General features: G+C 43.6%; 2 protein-coding genes across 4 annotated transcripts in view; one reads left to right on the top strand and one right to left on the bottom strand.

Annotated features, from left to right (window-relative positions):
- Positions 1-3,320, top strand: part of ckap5 (cytoskeleton associated protein 5) — a 41,901-nt gene extending 38,581 nt beyond the window's left edge. For all 3 annotated transcript variants that reach the window (XM_079163806.1, XM_079163805.1, XM_079163804.1), the window contains one exon: positions 2,511-3,320. In XM_079163806.1, the coding sequence (XP_079019932.1) occupies positions 2,511-2,774 (264 nt within the window). In that variant the 3' untranslated portion in view covers positions 2,775-3,320. The remainder of the gene's footprint in view (positions 1-2,510) is intronic.
- A 1,365-nt stretch (positions 3,321-4,685) lies between these two features.
- Positions 4,686-9,018, bottom strand: LOC306699213 (homeobox protein DBX1-B-like; the record flags this gene model as incomplete). Its single annotated transcript, XM_079163756.1, has 4 exons — positions 4,686-4,958; positions 5,131-5,333; positions 8,015-8,098; positions 8,649-9,018. The coding sequence occupies 4 exons, from the start codon at positions 9,016-9,018 to the stop codon at positions 4,686-4,688; spliced, it is 930 nt and encodes a 309-aa protein (XP_079019882.1).
- Positions 9,019-19,023: the final 10,005 nt, after the last annotated feature.

Raw genomic sequence — 19,023 nt, 5'->3', positions numbered from 1 at the left:
CAACTAAATCCCTGACCCTATCCTATACCATCGCAACTAAATCCCTGACCCTATCCTAGACCATCACAACTAAATCCCTGACCCTATCCTAGACCATCACAACTAAATCCCTGACCCTATCCTAGACCATCGCAACTAAATCCCTGACCCTATCCTAGGCCATCGCAACTAAATCCCTGACCCTATCCTAGGCCATCGCAACTAAATCCCTGACCCTATCCTAGACCATCACAACTAAATCCCTGACCCTATCCTAGACCATCGCAACTAAATCCCTGACCCTATCCTAGGCCATCGCAAATAAATCCCTGACCCTATCCTAGACCATCGCAACTAAATCCCTGACCCTATCCTAGACCATCGCAACTAAATCCCTGACCCTATCCTAGACCATCGCAACTAAATCCCTGACCCTATCCTAGACCATCGCAACTAAATCCCTGACCCTATCCTAGGCCATCGCAACTAAATCCCTGACCCTATCCTATACCATCGCAACTAAATCCCTGACCCTATCCTATACCATCGCAACTAAATCCCTGACCCTATCCTAGGCCATCGCAACTAAATCCCTGACCCTATCCTAGACCATCGCAACTAAATCCCTGACCCTATCCTAGGCCATCGCAACTAAATCCCTGACCCTATCCTATACCATCGCAACTAAATCCCTGACCCTATCCTAGGCCATCGCAACTAAATCCCTGACCCTATCCTATACCATCGCAACTAAATCCCTGACCCTATCCTATACCATCGCAACTAAATCCCTGACCCTATCCTAGGCCATCGCAACTAAATCCCTGACCCTATCCTAGGCCATCGCAACTAAATCCCTGACCCTATCCTAGGCCATCGCAACTAAATCCCTGACCCTATCCTAGACCATCGCAACTAAATCCCTGACCCTATCCTAGACCATCGCAACTAAATCCCTGACCCTATCCTAGACCATCGCAACTAAATCCCTGACCCTATCCTAGGCCATCGCAACTAAATCCCTGACCCTATCCTAGACCATCACAACTAAATCCCTGACCCTATCCTAGGCCATCGCAACTAAATCCCTGACCCTATCCTAGGCCATCGCAACTAAATCCCTGACCCTATCCTAGGCCATCGCAACTAAATCCCTGACCCTATCCTAGGCCATCGCAACTAAATCCCTGACCCTATCCTAGACCATCGCAACTAAATCCCTGACCCTATCCTAGGCCATCGCAACTAAATCCCTGACCCTATCCTAGACCATCGCAACTAAATCCCTGACCCTATCCTAGACCATCGCAACTAAATCCCTGACCCTATCCTAGGCCATCGCAACTAAATCCCTGACCCTATCCTAGACCATCGCAACTAAATCCCTGACCCTATCCTAGACCATCGCAACTAAATCCCTGACCCTATCCTAGGCCATCGCAACTAAATCCCTGACCCTATCCTAGACCATCGCAACTAAATCCCTGACCCTATCCTAGACCATCGCAACTAAATCCCTGACCCTATCCTAGACCATCGCAACTAAATCCCTGACCCTATCCTAGGCCATCGCAACTAAATCCCTGACCCTATCCTAGACCATCGCAACTAAATCCCTGACCCTATCCTAGACCATCGCAACTAAATCCCTGACCCTATCCTAGGCCATCGCAACTAAATCCCTGACCCTATCCTAGACCATCGCAACTAAATCCCTGACCCTATCCTAGGCCATCGCAACTAAATCCCTGACCCTATCCTAGACCATCGCAACTAAATCCCTGACCCTATCCTAGGCCATCGCAACTAAATCCCTGACCCTATCCTAGGCCATCGCAACTAAATCCCTGACCCTATCCTAGGCCATCGCAACTAAATCCCTGACCCTATCCTAGGCCATCGCAACTAAATCCCTGACCCTATCCTAGGCCATCGCAACTAAATCCCTGACCCTATCCTAGGCCATCGCAACTAAATCCCTGACCCTATCCTAGGCCATCGCAACTAAATCCCTGACCCTATCCTAGACCATCGCAACTAAATCCCTGACCCTATCCTAGGCCATCGCAACTAAATCCCTGACCCTATCCTAGGCCATCGCAACTAAATCCCTGACCCTATCCTAGGCCATCGCAACTAAATCCCTGACCCTATCCTAGGCCATCGCAACTAAATCCCTGACCCTATCCTAGACCATCGCAACTAAATCCCTGACCCTATCCTAGGCCATCGCAACTAAATCTGTCAACTGTGTAGCAGTTAATCAATAAATGTAGTGTAACAGTACTTTGAAATGTCATGATTAATTTCCATACTATCAATGAGTAATATCTGGATGAATGTGAGCTTGGTTGGCTTTCCTTTCCCTCTTGCTGCTTTACAAAGAAGTTCAGCTGCTAAACATATTGCTTCTGATGACATTTGGAATGTTAGTTGAATTGGTGTTCTTCTGCTGCAGCACATTAAATTTTGTAGTTTGACTGTGTGCTCCTAATAGAAGCTGACCCATGTCTTCCCCTTTCTACCTGCAGCAGGGTGTCGGTGGCAGCGAGGACGAGCCTCAGCAGCGACCTCCCATGTCCTCCCTGCTGTCCTCCAAGCCGCCGGTGGCCTCGTCCACCGACATGCTCCACAGTAAGCTGTCTCAGCTCAAAGAGTCCAGAGAGCTGTACCAGCAGGAACATAACACACACTCCCATTCCCCGACGCGCGCACACACCCGCTCAACTTCACCGGTGGCCAACCTGGACGACCTGAAGAAACGTCTGGAGAGGATAAAGAGCAACCGGCAGTAAGGAGCGCCACATCACCTCATTTCATCTCAGAGCCTGTGGAGTTCAGCTGGTGGTAGAAAACCCATTCTGTGTGTATGTTCATGTTCTGGTGGACGGAAATAGGAAGCAATTCAACAAACCAGGTAGCAGCAGACAAAACACACTCCCACCCTCTAATCACTCATGTACACTTTTTACTCTGATAATTAAATGGTAAACTTCTCTTCCTCTTTCTGTTTCAATATGTTTGTACATATTTAAAAGTTGTAACCACTTAACTGTTATAAAGTGCTTCTCATGTGGTTTCAGGACTAAAGAAATGTTTCTTCCTGTTTCACCATGATGTACAACGTCACTGCTGCTGGGTTTAGAAGGAGAGCTGCTGGTTAAGAGCTCAACTTGTAGCTGTGTAAATGCAGCATGTGACCGCCCCCTTGTGGCTGAACACTGTCATAGTATCAGTTTGTAATTCTCAGCACTGGGAGCATCTGATTTGCATTACTTGCAGAAAGTGAAGTCAGTGATTGTTTTTATTTTGTCATGTAAATAAAGTTTCCATTAACGAACCGGCTGTGTTCATTAAATCATTGTTTTGATGATGATGATGGCCTTGTCAGTTATCTGAAAGAAGGAAAACAACACATTGGATTATACAAGGAAAGCAACAATGTAAGACCAGTACACACAATCCAATAACAAAAAAACATAGTGGTAAATGGCAATAGTCTTTTTTTTCTAACAATCCAGCTTTGAGTTTGCTGCGTTTCTTTTCTCGGCTGTATGTTACTGAAGCGGGCGCTGCTGTCGTTGTGGCTCAGAGGTGGAGCGGGTTGTCTGTCCGTGGGCCAGACTCCTAACCCTCCTGAGGGCTGTGAGGGGCGTGTAGTGAGTGGTCGGAGGACTAGTAGTCCATTTACCACTACATGTCATTCACACACTGACAGACCTCAGGACTAACTTATCACCCACACAGCCCCCCCCCCCCCTCTTTCTCTATGGCTGCCAATGACTAGAATTCAATGTGGAATATTGTGTCCATACAGTAACTTGGTCTCTCAGCTAGCTAACCGTGTCCTCTGGATGTTTTCAGAACAAACGCGTCACACTGTAGAAGGTCAGAGGTCATGTGTGAAATCTCTTCTTCCACTAAACCTGCAGTGGCAGCTCCTCCTCCTCCTCTGACTTGAGTTCACCGGTCTTCATCCATTAAAACATGGTTCCACCGTCGGTCTGTCACATGACTAGTCTGCAGTCCTAACAGAACTGACCCTCTTTTAATCTGTAATTATGATTACAGCAGTTACATTTTGAGTGTTCCCTTCATAAGACCATCAACAATTCAACTTTAAAAAAAGATTCCATTATGAGCTAAAGAAATGTGCGCCTATATTGAGCTGTGATCTTAAACCTTAATGTGCAGTAAATGAAAGTGAATCTGGCGTTCAGGTAACAACGAGATGAGGTTTAAGAGTCCACACGAGTTCCAGCTGTCTTCAGCCTGAAACCAGAGCGCAGCTAACAGCCTGTAATGTGTAGTTTAATATAAGATGTACTATGAACAGAGTTCATGAAGCAGGACACTAAACATCACAAAATGACACTTGTCAAGATTTATTTGAGAAAATATAAAGAATACAAATATGCATGGAAAGACCACTTTGTATATTTAAGAGTTTTGGACATTTCAATCTACAAATATCTAAAATAACTCTGGATACTCTATTGATATACTGGACTACATATACAAGTCATATAAACACTGTACAGACGTGGCACAGAGGGGAAAGGCGGAGTAGATATAGCTATGTACACAGAAGATTCAAGCACTTGTGGTTTTCGCCTCCATTCACCAGTTTTTGTGGAGTCATTCACAGCTGACGGCATGTTTTCAGAGGAGGCTGCTGTTTGAGAGTCTAGCCAGATGTCTGCCTCTTATGACACAGTGATTTCTTCACTGTCTGACTCTGAGACCTCAGACTGTTTGCCGGACGGAGAGGAAAGATGGTGGTGGTGATGATGATGGTGGTGAAGACGTGACTCATGGCTGTCCAGCCTGTGGCAATGGGTAATGCCTACATCAGTGAGGTCTGGGTGGGGATTGGTTTTGGTGGGGAGGGTCTGCTGGCGACAGCCACCTGTCGACAGCAGCTCCCTCTCTTTAGAGTTCCTCCATTTCATCCTGCGGTTCTGGAACCAGATCTTCACCTTCAAAGGACCGAAGAAAACCAGTGTGTGAATGTCACTGACCTCATCGACTACTAACCTCGGTCAGTTTTTAAATACACAATATGAGAGCCAAGGGGCACTGTCTCATTATATAACGTGAATGTGTACAATACATTTGACAAGCTGAAATAGTCCGTGAGGGGTGCTGTACCTGGGAATCTTTAAGTCCCAGTTTACTGGCGAGTTTCTTCCGGTCTGGTTTGCTGATGTATTTCTGCCTCTGGAAGGTTCTCTCCAGGGCCTTCCTCTGGAGGTCTGAGAACACAGCCCGCCTCAGCATGCCCCTCCTGGGTTTCCCTCTGGGGGCCAGGGGCCATGAAAAAGTTCCCGGGACAGGAACCACAGAGGACGAGGCTGGAGGGACAACAGAGATTCATAAGCCATCCCTATATGATCAGATTTGTACCCATGGAAACACCGCATTATAGTTGTCATTGTGCGTTCTGCATCTGGCTAATGATGAAAAATAAATGAAATAACAATGAATCAAATTCTGTAAGACCCTTGGGACCCCTGTAGCCAACTTTGAGGAGATAGATTCTACAAAACATCCCATAGCTGGGATTTTCTACACAGAACAACTGCTGGTTGCTTTAACTCCCAAATTCCCAGAAACAGCAGACATGAACAAAGAAGAAATGATGTCATCAGGTTTATAAAAGATGGAAAACTAGTTTAGGTCATTATCTAACAGCAAGCCATCAAAACGAGGTTACAAGGTTCCTTCATTGTCATTGCACAACAAAATGAAGTTCAAAGGGTCATTTTGCTACATCATAAAATACACAAAAAGAAAGTATTTTACGGTGGAGGATGAGGATGAGGATGAAGTACGGCATTAAAGAGCCTGAGGAGAGAAGCTACTCTGAACTCTGGTGGCACAACAGAGACACAAGTAGGTGAGACGTTTATAGCTCACAATCATGACCAGTAATGGCTGAGTGATGACTGTACGTGTCCATGTGCAGAGAATAATGGCTTCATCAACTATACTGTGGTATTAACATTAACACACTGGGATGATGAGTGAGTGCATCAGTCATGTTGTTCTTTACATTTCCTTGCAGTTGTTTCTGTATCCGCTGCTGAAGATGAAATAGTTTCATTCCACAATTCATTGTACAATTTGATTAATTAACAATTATTTGCATTAATAACTTTAATTATAATGTTCTCCTCTGATGAAGAAAGTTTCTTAGCATCTTGAAGATGTTGACTCGTACCATTGTGAGTCATCAGTGTGTGAATGATGACATGTAGTGTTAAAGCGCTTTGAGAAAAGAAATAAAAGTACAGTTAGCAATTGAGCCTTTTGGCATTTCTGGCTTCTTTTTCATTGTTTGTGTGCCTTTAATGTGTCGAACATGTTAGAAATCTATCCATCTGTCATACTTTCTTGATGTTCTTGTTTATTTAGTAAAAATGCAGTTTCTGAGTGGATAAGTTTGAATTTGATTTATGACTAGAAGCTTTGAAGCTGCTTTAGCAGGATTTCTGCTAAACATTCCTCCGGGATCTCAGAAAAGAGTCATCCATTCTTATTTCCATCATTAGCACACAAGCTCCCGATGCTGCCTATAATATACTTGTTCTGCCTGAAATCTGGCGTTAAAAAGCCCCAATTTGTCCGGCAGTGGAAACAGAGCCTATGCTAATGAGACGGGCTCTCCAAAGCTCAGCCCACACTGCCTCTAATGAGGCATGAAGGAGGCTTGTATAGGCTGCAAATGCACAGAGAAAAGTGATTGTGTTGTAATGAACAGAGTGGAAAAGGCCGTCGACAGGCCAGTATATTACAGGCCCATTAAAGACAGGTCAGTATAATGACACAGCTTAGCGCTCTTCATGAGGTACTTATCAAAGCTCTTCTCTCTACATGTTCATATGTGTACAATTAACCAATATGCTATGCTATGTAATATTGGTAAATAAATCAAATCAATGTGTGTGTGTCTGTGTGAGCGTTAGTGTGTGTGTGTGTGTGGTTTTGGCTCCTATTGGTCACGGTTCGGGATCTTTGTGGGGTTGCAGAGGGGCTTGGTGGGAAAACGACGCCGCATGAAGAGGCGCTGAGTTCCTGAGCTGGGAAGAAACCCGCCTCACATTTAGACCATGACAAACGGCACTGATCTGTTGAGAGCGTGACAAACTGGACTAATTTGTAGATTGGGACAACTGGTGCTAATGTCAGCAGTCAGTGCGCCGCTTAACAGACCTTCAAATTGGCGGAGCTGATTCCAAGCTGTCCAGGGAATTCCCATGCTAAACGGCTGAGACCACATCATCATCAGCATCAGCATCATTATTAGCATCAGCTGGTACGACGTGTAGCTCATACCCGTTCACAAGCTGTCAAATCATTCAGTGAGATCTGTTTGTAATGTTTTCTGTGTGAACAGAGATAACGCTTTGAAGCCCAGTATGAATCAGGTATATCCATGAAATAATTCATTAATATATGAATCAATATCAGTTTGAAATGTTCAGTGCCAAACATTTATTATTAGTGTTCTCCAAACAGGGCTGTGACAGATGTGGATGCATCATATTTCACAGACAGCTGGAGGAGGTCTGACACACATCTGTACTGTAACCCCACGTACATTCAGTACATGACATCACAGTCATTTAGCTGATGCTCTTATCCAAAGAGACGTACAATTCAGATCCTATCACACCGTAGGCACAGCTACGGGAGACATGTTATACTGATCTTGTTTATTTGTGCAATATATTGTAAATAGAAAAGTGAAAGTGAGGTCCATATCCTCAACCTGAAGTCAAACCTAGATGTCAAAGGTCAATGTATGTGATCAATGTATGTGAATATGTGATGTTTGAAGACACGCAGACCTTTGGAGATTTTAAGCTTCACAGTCTGATGTTTGTACGGTTCTTGTAACTGTTTTAATTGCCGTATATTCTGTCGTTTCTGTTTTGCTGATTATGTTCTTGTTAATGTTGCGCGTTCTCAGATCCCTCTTGTGAAAGAGATGTTAATCTAAAGAGATCAAAATGACTCTCAGTCCACCAACCTGTGAAGTAGGAAGCTCTGATGAAAGGATGAAGGCCTCCATCAAAGAAAGGCAGAGGGAAGGACTTGGTCTGAAGACTCTGGACTGAGGAGCAAGCGGAACAAGAACACATCGACTGAGCTGATATTTCACAACATCAACAGCAAATACTGCAGACACAAATATATCACAATGATACATATAAGGAACATTTAAATATCCAATATTTTAATAACTGGGTCTAGGGAGAAATAATTGATTGAAAAAACAGATAACATCACATTTTAAATCGTTTCTGATGCACCTCAGCAGTGTTTTTATTGTCCATATGCTAATTTGCTGGACCTGAACTCTGTCTGTGTAAGAGAGGCGCTTCCTGAATGAAATGTATTATTATTATTATTATTTTTATTTTGTCAAGAGAGAGGAGCAGCAGTTTGCAGAGCCGGAGAGTTGATATTGCATATTGTGAGGTACTATTACTACTAATTCTAATAATCATAAATCTAATAATAAATAATATCGTAATAATAATCTAATAATAATAGAAATACATATTTTGTCATATTCTACTGATCATTAGGCTACTAACAGCAGCTGCTACCTTCATTAGAATCATCATCATCATCGTCCAGTACACCGGCCTCATACTCACCGCTCCGTGTCGACGGTGCCAGTATCGCACTAACACCGAACTTCAGGTAGCCGGAGTCCGGGCAGGCAGTGTGCGGAGAGCCGCAGCTACTGCGGATCGGCTGGCTGGAGCTCTGAAGCACAGAGCGCTCTGTGCTGGGTTCTAACGCCCGGGATGGGCCGCACGGTCCCACGCTGAGCGGGAGAATGTCCCCGGGACTTCTGGAAGAGAAAGTCCTGTGTATGTAGCTGACCGGCTGGCTCAACCGGAGGAGATCTTCTACCAGGAAGCCTGAGTGGAATGAGCGGTTCAGGGGCGAGGAGAGAGCCGCAGCGGGACGCAGTGAGCTCGGGTACAGAGGAGGCGGCAGAGCGCTGCAGGGAAACATCATGGTCGTCCAGTCTGGAAAAGTTTCCAACTTTTTCTTCTTAGTTTGCAGAGAAGCCTTGAAGGAGAAAATAACGAGGGACCTACAGACACGTTCACTCTGCGCGCTGTGCGTCTCTGCGCCCTCTTGGAGAGGTTTTATACAAGGCAGTCACTTCTACGCACACACACACACACACACACACACACACACACATGTGCACGCGCACAAGTTCAGCCTCCGCCTGAATCTCTTTGAACAGTAAGGCCAGGCTGAGGGGATTGGTCAACGGCCCTCTGATTCTTTTGGGAATCGACTGTAGTCAAACCCTGATGGTTTGATCTGTTGTATTTATTGTAATACATGTGTGTAATAAATGTCTTTAATGCACACATGAACAGGACTCCTCAAGGTGTTTTACTTCTGACCCATTGGATTATTTGTGATATAAAAAATGTGAGAAGCTGAATGTGTTCTTACTGTTGAAGAATCTCTGAAAAACTAGACCCCATTGCCTAATCACTCACCTATTACTGCAGCATGTAGCCTTCCGTGCAGACAGAGGAATACACAGGCCCGTATTCAGACAATGACACCCCACAACTAGCACAGTTTTGAGATATTTTAAATAGATATATTAATAACATTAATAATAATAACAACAATAAGGACTCTGACAAACAGATTGTAAAGCCCTCTGAGGCAAATTTGTAATTTGTGATTTTGGGCTGTACGAAAATGAATTGAATTGAGTAATCATAATAACAACAACCCCCCTTGCCAAAAACAGCCACACATTACATCATGACATCCGGTTCTTTCTGTCGGTCGGAGCGGCATCACAAGCTGGAAGGTGGACCGTTATCAACGTGTCTGCTTGTGATGAATTTAATGACACAATTATACATTAAGGACTCTGACAAACAGGCCCATGTTGTCTCTGGTGCATCGTCAGGACAGGCCTGTGAGAATAATACTTATGATAATTAACAATACTCATATTTATTCAAGTCACTTCAAGTCAATTAAATCATTTCAGGTATAACAGATCTGGACAACGTTGTCTGCAGGATTTCCCTCACAAAATCACAGCACTTATTTTTCTACTTGAATCCAGGTTGTTTCATCATCATCATCATCATCATCATCATCATCATCATCAATCCAGTGAAGTTGGAACCAGGTGCCCTTTTCCACTTAAAACGACTGAAAGAGAGCGAGACTTAAAGTCAGCTTTGTTCTGGTCGCCTTTGATCATGGGATCGTCTGAATGTCCCCCGTTGACTTTAATGAGTGTAAAATGAGTCAAAGTTCAGAAACACAGAACACCCACTGCCCCTGAAGGTCCCCTAGCATGCTGGTTTAGGCTAAATGGAGGAAATCGTCATTGAAATCACGGCAGTAGGCAAAATGTTTGTGACCTTTGGCATTGGTGTCTTCTTATATATTGAGTTTGCCGTTGTGGCAAACAATTGTGATTGTGAAATAAACTGGTGGTGGTGTTTGGACTTCACAAAGATAGAGGTGAGAGAGGAACAAAGACTTTGAGAGAAGATCTGGTCTGTGACTGCGGCTCTTGATAAGACCTGTGACTAATGGCATTTGAGCACGTGCTGCTCTCCTCTCCGTTCATCCTCCATGAGCCGATACTGCTCTGGAACAAGCATCATTTCTCCTTCTCTTTCACCGGGGTCACTGGCATTAAGTCCCGGTGAGCAGTGACGCTCAGGAAGGACTGAATGAGCATTAACTGATTACAAAGCCTGGCTTCTTGTCCTGCAGCACTCTGCTCTACATCCATTAACAGTTGAAGCTGACTCCTCAAATGTTTTCGGACCAACTTGTCGGGTCACAAGTCCATTCTGTATTTCTACTGCTGAGGAGGTTAGAACCAGAGGAGCTGCTATAGGATGGTCATGTGTGGTCTGATGTAGGCCGAACATAAGATACCAAACCAACGACACATCTGTGCCTTTACTTCCTTTGGCCTCTGCAGCAGCTGCAAACTCATCATCTTCCCATACATTCTGTCACTAACTATACTGTAATAATCACCCATCTATAGCATATTAATGACTTAATAAGACAATATAAAAGGCCAAGGCACTTCCACTGCCGGTCCTAACAGGTTTACATTAGGGATCAGTATCTTCTTTAAAGGATCATTTCACCCAAATTACAAAAACGCACATTTCCTCACGTACCCCTATAGTATGTATGGTTTTTATGCTTTTATTTGTCCAGCTTTGAAGATGTTGGTCTTTGAGGTTTCTGCTCCCGACCTGATACGTTAACATCGAGTTAGAGATGCTTTTTCTGGAAAGAGATGTTTCTGTGGAAACCACATGCATTTTGAATGCCCCCAAACAATTGGGGAAAACCTTTTCAAACCAAAATTGGCAATGTACGATAGTGCTGAGCAACAATCACATGAATGAACATTAAAGTTTCCTTTAGATAGAAAAACGGGAAATGATTTTGGATTGCAATGCAAATAAAAATATCAAATGAAAATACAACCAAAAGCAAAAAGAATATGACGCAGCAACAACCTGACTCAGCTGGCCGAGTCATTATGATGGATATTATAGGCAGACTTCTCCTATAGTACCAGTCGTCCGTTTGGATTTCCCTTAGTGGCCACATGCTCCAGTAGCGTGTCTTGAACCAGAAGGCTTAACGCCACATTGAACAGCAGCAGCCTGCTCATTTTCGAAACATTTCAGGCCCAAATCTATACACACTTAGACGCGTCTCGTTTCGATATAATATCATTTTGAAGTCGTCATGATGAAATGATCATTAAATATGCAGAAGATTTCTGAGTGGCCGTCCTGCCGTGAAATATGACACTTTAACCAAAACCAGAGAGCGGGAGAGGGAGAGAGAGAAATAGTTGCGTTCAAAGCATTTTATTCCTTCAGAAAATCCCTCTATTGTATTGAAGTGGAGCAGATGGTTCCCTGGGAGGGAATATGGGCATCAGCAGAACTAATGTCTGCTCCTGGTCCGACAGACAGACCGGCCTGCTGCTCGATTCTTAACCAGCACAACAGCTGTCGGTGACTTAAACACCAGTTAAGACTCGTTTTTAAGCTATTGGCCTCTTGAAGTCTTACAACAGGAACCCTCCCCACCTTACTGGCCCAATTGGTTACACATGCAAAGAGGGGAAAACAACTAAGGCTGTGTCTGTGGTGAAGGAACTAGTTAAGCTCTAAGCCTCCAAGTTTGAACAAAAATGGAGCAAACAAAGCACAGACACAATGCTGACTAGCCTTGAAAGTGTTGTCAAAATGATGGGGATGAATGTGTCACAAGAAGCTTGTTAAAGTCGTTTCCCTCTGTTTGTCATACAGGCAACAGAGCTTAGCTTTGATGCTACATGAAACTTCATAAATCGATAGGCTCCTGCATGACTACTGTTGTTTTACTCATGCCAGGTGTCACGTAGAAAACATCCAATCATGTTCATTGGTGAAAGGTGGTTCGTCTACAATGGGCCCCAGTTTCTTACTGAAGCTTCTATGACTGAAGGACATAAACCGGCTCCTGCACATCGCATCACAGTCACATGAACAGATAGAGACGTGACATTGGACAACATCAACAAACATATTACGCAGCAATCATCACTGCATATCTGTATGTGACAAAAATACCAAAGAACATAAGAGATGGTTCATTGAATTGAATATCTTTTTGTGGTTGATTAATACTTTTTACAGTTCATGTAGAATAAGCGTATACTTTTAAATGATGGTAAATGTTATATGGACTTTTATAGACCTTTTCTAGTCAACTTTTAGAACACAATCACGTGTGCAGAGACAGACGGACGGTTCTTCACGTGCACGAACATCCTCCGTTACCTGACAATGCAACATCACCTCTGACATACTTTCTCACATGTATTCTTTCGTCCATCTCCGTGATGGAGACTTCCCTGTGACATTCCGTGTTTGCTGAATATAAAGTACGAGCCCACCAAATAAAAAAACTAAGAAGAAGCTAGCCCAGTGCAACCACACTGCCTTCACCGTCAAATCAAAGTATCAGCTATGACAACTTCAATTTGTTCTTGTTGTTTTGCACAGTTTTGTTCCACATATATACAGCTAAGTGATAGCAACCAAAGTTGCCCAGTGTTGCTAAAAACTTCCATGAAGCATCACAACTGTAGACTAGAAGTGTGTAGCGGAGACAAGGACAAATACCTCATTGTATTAACATGAATCCCTATATAGGCACATCAACACCATGATTTAAAGTGACAGAGGGTTACATATTCACACACATTGTCTTTGTTGTCCTTGAAAATGGAAGTACCTTTTGAGGCATGTACGTACTTGTGTCAATGTGATCAGCATGTGAGTTGAGCATTAGCAACTGCAACATTGGCAGGTCGGTGCCTCGGTTTAGAAATAGAAAAGTTCAAAATGCATCTGTGAGAGCGAGAATATTAGAGCGACACAAGCTTGTAAAAAGGTGAAATGTCATCGTGGAAATATTGTATACTGTTGCAATACAATTGGCAATAATATCGTCTCTCTCCACTCTCTCTCACTCCTCCTGGAGCCCACTTCCTCTCTCTCTCTGTCCCTCTGCGTGTCCCTGGGCCAGAGCATCTGTTTCCAGGCAGTGTGGAACAGAGTGGATTAGTGGGGCCTTCAGTGTCGAAGTGCGACGACAAGCATTAAAGCCATATTAACTTTCCATTAAACATCACCTCGCTCTGTGGAGGGAGAGAAAGACACAAGCCCTGGGATAAAGCCCCTTAGAGAGAGAGAGTGTGTGTGTGTGTGTGTGTGTGTGTGCACGCACCTGTTCCCTCAATGTACTTTTTTGCACTGGAAAAGACAATGCAAAACAATACTGAATGACACACTGAAAATTGTTTCATTTAGACTCACTGTAGTTTTGTTATGGTTGTCAGTGACATCATCAAACCGTGAATATCAGTTTTCAAAGCATTGGCAAGAAGAAGCTGCATGAGAATATGTATTATATTTGTATTATATGTCTATGATACGTGTATATATATCATGGATTTAAACAGATAATTATAATTATATAATAATATAATTACAAATCCAAAGTTAAGAAAAGAATGTAGTCTAATGGAATACATTTGTGTTGGTTTCAGAAAGTCATTTACTAGCTTATGAGGTAAATTGACTGAAAGTGAATTCTACGTTTAAAACGTCTGTAGCTGCTAATTTATATCTTAAAAAAAGAATCAAATGACGACATGTTATGTGTCACCCGGAGAGAAGCATCACCATCTCTGCAGCTCCCGTCCGGGTTTTAGTTTCTTTCAAACCATCGGTTTGGTTTTAGTTTGAACTTTATATAACCTAGAGCAGTGGTTCTTAACCTTATTGGAGGTACTGAACCCTGCAAGCTTCATCAGTGCATTCACCGAACCCTTTGTAATTGGAAAAATAAAATATGATTTCTTTAGGAAGTGTTCCTTTAGTTTTGCCGGTGCTGGACTAGAATTGCTCAACTTGGCATTGCAAATCATGCATTGAGGACGCTGACTCCCATCACGTTCCTTTATACACGTGAATCCATATTGTACGTATTCGTCCAACCACTTTCTTTTTTTGCTTGACATAGTTAGTATGAAGGGATTGAAAGACTAAAAGAAAATCACAAATGACGTACAATCACAACAGCCACAAGTCGACTACTGAGCGCACCAAGTTCCTGATCAGGCAATGTGGCATGATCAGCTGCAGCCAATGATGGCGTGACGTCACAAATAATACGAGTGGACTGAATTTATCTCACGCCGGGTTTACACCGGACGCTGAAGCGGCGCGCCACGCCGCGCAGCGCCCAAGGAAAGCCAGGCGCCTCCTTTCCGCCCCCCTGTTACACAAATGTGCAGTTCACATCGGCTGCGCCACGTCGCACCGCGCCATCTAGTCGAGCCGTCGAGTCTATTTTTTCCGCTCGCCGCGAGCGTATCGCGCCAGGAAACACACTGAAAAAATTATTTAAACAATATAAATGACATATTTTATATTATATAAATGATCAAATATGCATCCCATACTTTGTATTCCCCTTCTGTTGTCCTGCAGTTTCAATCTCCCCGATGTTTCCCCTCTCATTATTAACTTTCCCCATCTGCCCATCCACTACAAACAGACAGAGAGAGAAAGAGAGGGTTGGGGGGGGGGGGGCTATGAAGACCATTTACCCCCGAATCCCTACATTGAACGGGTTACATACAACAACAAGCGGAGAAAGCAGAATCGCGGGCTGACCGGCGCGGAGAAATGCGCGTCCAATGTGAACAGCCAGGCGGGCGCGCCAGGCGTGCAGCGCTTGAGAATGACGCTGCGCGGCGCTTCAGCTTCCGGTGTAAACCCGGCGTAACACGGCGAAGAAAAATTGTATGTTGCCAATTGCCAATTTGACGGCCGACAAAAACGGCCCGACATTGCTAGTGCGAACCGGGCTATACTGTATGTGTCTTGACCCCTGCCGAACCCCGGAGAGTGACTCACCGAACCCCTGGGGTTCGATTGAACCCAGGTTAAGAACCACTGACCTAGAGTGATGTAATGTAAACAACAAACTGTGCATATTCATATCCCATCTAATACTCAATGAGTATTGCAAAAATGACCATAGAAACCAAACTTGAACACAAACAGAAAGTGACATGTGTCTCTGACCTCACTATAGCGAGACTCTGAGAGGTCTGGTGTATTGGGATGCTGTGTGTAGGTTCCATAGGCTTCTACACTGTGTCTGAGGCTAATGAGTGACGGCTGGGAAGCGGTCTTGAGCTATAGGACACAAGCGCAGTGTAACTTGAGTTGCCATGTTTGAGGGTTCCAGCAGACGTGAGAAATAAAGGGATGTTGTCCGCTCAGGTGCTCGACCTGACAGAACTTCTTGGGTACGCTTGTGCACCAACAAGTGAGCCTTTCGTCCTGTGCTGAGCCCAAATGATACAACACATGACCTCTCCTCTTTCCACTCTCCTTGACCGTATCCTTATGAAATGTGATGCAAGCGACTGCAACAGCAACAAAATCAGCAGCCCGGTGTTTTTAAACTTTTGTTAGACACCATGTTTCTATTTATGCAGACGGCAACCTCCAGGTCTGAAAAGTGAAGCCATGTTTAAGTGTCTTAAAGCTGCATTCTCTCTAGTGTCCACCAGGGGCCGACTCCTCTGGTTGTATAGAAGTCTATGAGAAAATGACTCTACTTCTCTCTTGATTTATTACCTCAGTAAAAATTGTAAACATGAGTTTATGGTCTCAATCTCTAGTTTCAAGTCTTCTTCAATACAGCATGATGTTCATTTAGTAATGAAAACTGCTACACAGTGATTGACCGGTCTCTACCACGACGTTGTCCGGTCTGGAAGTTGCCCGTGTTTTTGTCTCACAACTTTACCCCTTTGTGTGTTTTCACTTCATGGAGGTTATAAGTATTCAGTGTTTACTTGTACTTAGCTCCACCCTATCGAGTCACTTCTGGTGGCAAAAGAAACAAGATGGTGACGGACAAAATGCTGAACTAAAGGCTTTAAAACCATAGTTCACAAACCAATGGGTGACGTCACTGTGACTACGTCCACGTCTTATATACAGTCTGTGGTTTATTCCTGTCGCTCGCTTTGAAAGCATCACATGAATGAGGTGCAGCTGATGGAGGAGTTAACTATACGATACCTCTTCATTTCACTACAATTCAATTCAATTTTGTTTGTATACCCCAATATCACGAATCACAAATGAGCCTCAAAGGCTTTACAATCTGTACAGCAAACAACATCCTCTGTCCTCAGACCCTCACATTGGAGGCAGCTGGCTGGAGGGAGATCACCAGAGAGTATTCTGCTTTTAGTCATTTCCAGTAAATATCACAATAGAAAAATTGAAAGTACAAATGCCTAAGATAGCAGTTACTCACCTATTTTTCGAGTGGTTCCATCTCCAGTCTGATCCAGCTGATGGTTGACTTACATGACGTGACAGAAGTGCATTTAACAGATTCAGTGTGGACAGGGAGCGCCCAATGTTATTAAATACCACAAAAAGCTTATTTATTGGTTTCTTATTCTGTAATAACACATAACAAGGTCGATATTATTCATCTTGACAATAAATCATTAGTTCTGTGTTATTCTAAAAACACAGCATTGAGCATGAGGTCATCCTCCTTTTCTCTTAGCACCACCCTGAGGTTTTGCTACGCTCGTTGAAGCCCCCTCATTCTGTCTTTGGTGACCCTGAGACTTTTCATCTGTTGCCACCATCAGGCCAGAATTACATTTTGTCTAATACTTTGATCTAAGACCAAATGCCTGTGAAATAAACGAGCTCTGCTTCACAGTGCTGCTAGCATGGCTGCAGGCTCTCCGTTGTGTTTCTATTCATCATGGTGCTTTTGCTCATAAAAAATGCCCACTTCTGTTCATCACATACAACCACAAAATCGTTGATGCACCACTTGTTTACTGACACTGGCTGGAAGTGGCGTTTCAATTGTATTAGCAAAGGTTCATAAACAGTAAAATCTTGAAAATCTAACTATATTACAAAATTAATATTACGTTTTTTTAACTTCATTCCCAGCACGTGGGAACCAGAATGTCAAAACTCAATCTCGGATGCTTAAATCTCAATATAAAATACTCAGTTGTCAGTGACCAGCCCCATGAATTTTCATCAAGCAGAGTGTGAGAACGTCCTCAGCATACTGAATTCATACAATACAAGTAAAACTTGACCGAAGCGATAAGCCCATGTTGCTGACAAATATGAGAAATTGCTCGCCTCGGTGTCCCCATCGCAGCCTCGGGACACTTGTGACATAGAGCACGCTCACTGAATACTCATTAGTTATAGATTGGTCACGGGAGCTCAGAGCAACACATCGCTGTGCTAACAATCCATCCCATTATAAGAGCTTCCATTCTTCCATTCACAGCCTATTCTGCTCTAATCTTATTGGAGTCTCATAACGTTCTGCGGCCCTTCAGCGGGAGGCTCAAAGCACCTGGCAGGTTGTTTAGAGGGGAGCTTGTAAATGCCTGTGGTTAAAATGGGTTCTGGGGCCCAAACACAAGCCAAGCACTGCCGGAGCAGAGGGGAGGGGGACCGATTTGGTTGTCAAGTCCACTTTACATTTTGGTTTTGTCACTCGTTGGGGAAAAAAGAAAGTGACCCAGTGCTCACAGCAACGCGTTGCTTCAGTTTACTTCTGTTTTCGTCTTGGAATCGTCGTCTCAGAACCAGAGGACACCGCGGTGTAGTGTGTGCACCAGCGGTGATTACTGCACAAATATAGTCAAACCAAACGACCTAATATGCTCTCACAGCGGTCACACTAAATATACGGTATGGTTGTTTTTTTACAGCAGCTGTAATTCCTATTTGTATAATAAATGTTTCAAATGACAACGTGAGAACAATGTGACCCTGTGAGAGGGCGACAAAGAGCCCAGGGAACGCTGACCAACACTCAAACCAACACGTCTGTTGATCAATGATTCACTAATTAAAAATGTAATAAAACAACAACAACAACACATTCTGTTCATTTGTTTGTGTTAGGATACTATGTAAAACAATGAAACTCATTTCCCAATGTTTTCCAATGTTTCCATCCCATATTTGTGTGTACAGATTGTAAAGCCCTCTGAGACATATTTAGGATTGATCATCTTATAACTTTTGTGTGCGTCTAAAAACTGCTTGAAAAACGCAGCGCAAGAGAGCAGCGCACGCCAGGCCTGCCGACCTGAAGGAAAACAATGGTTTTGTGAGCGATGCTGTTCTAGCTACGCGCTGTGATGTGATTGGTTCCTGAACCTAACTTCCTGTGAATGTTTATTTTGAAAAGAGGCTATGCATGAAACATGCAAAATTGATGCTAGAGGGGTACGTAGAGCGTCATAGTTTGAAGCTTAGTGTCACTGACCGAGCTGCGTTATTGGTGTGAGCATGTTTGTCATGTGCACTCACTTTCACAATGATTCAGATCTATGAAACA

Source organism: Pholis gunnellus (genome assembly GCF_910591455.1).
Source record: "Pholis gunnellus genome assembly, chromosome: 7".
Taxonomy (NCBI): Eukaryota; Metazoa; Chordata; class Actinopteri; order Perciformes; family Pholidae; genus Pholis; species Pholis gunnellus.
The sequence above is the reverse complement of the archived record's forward strand: the minus strand, read 5'-3'. Positions and strand labels throughout refer to the sequence as shown.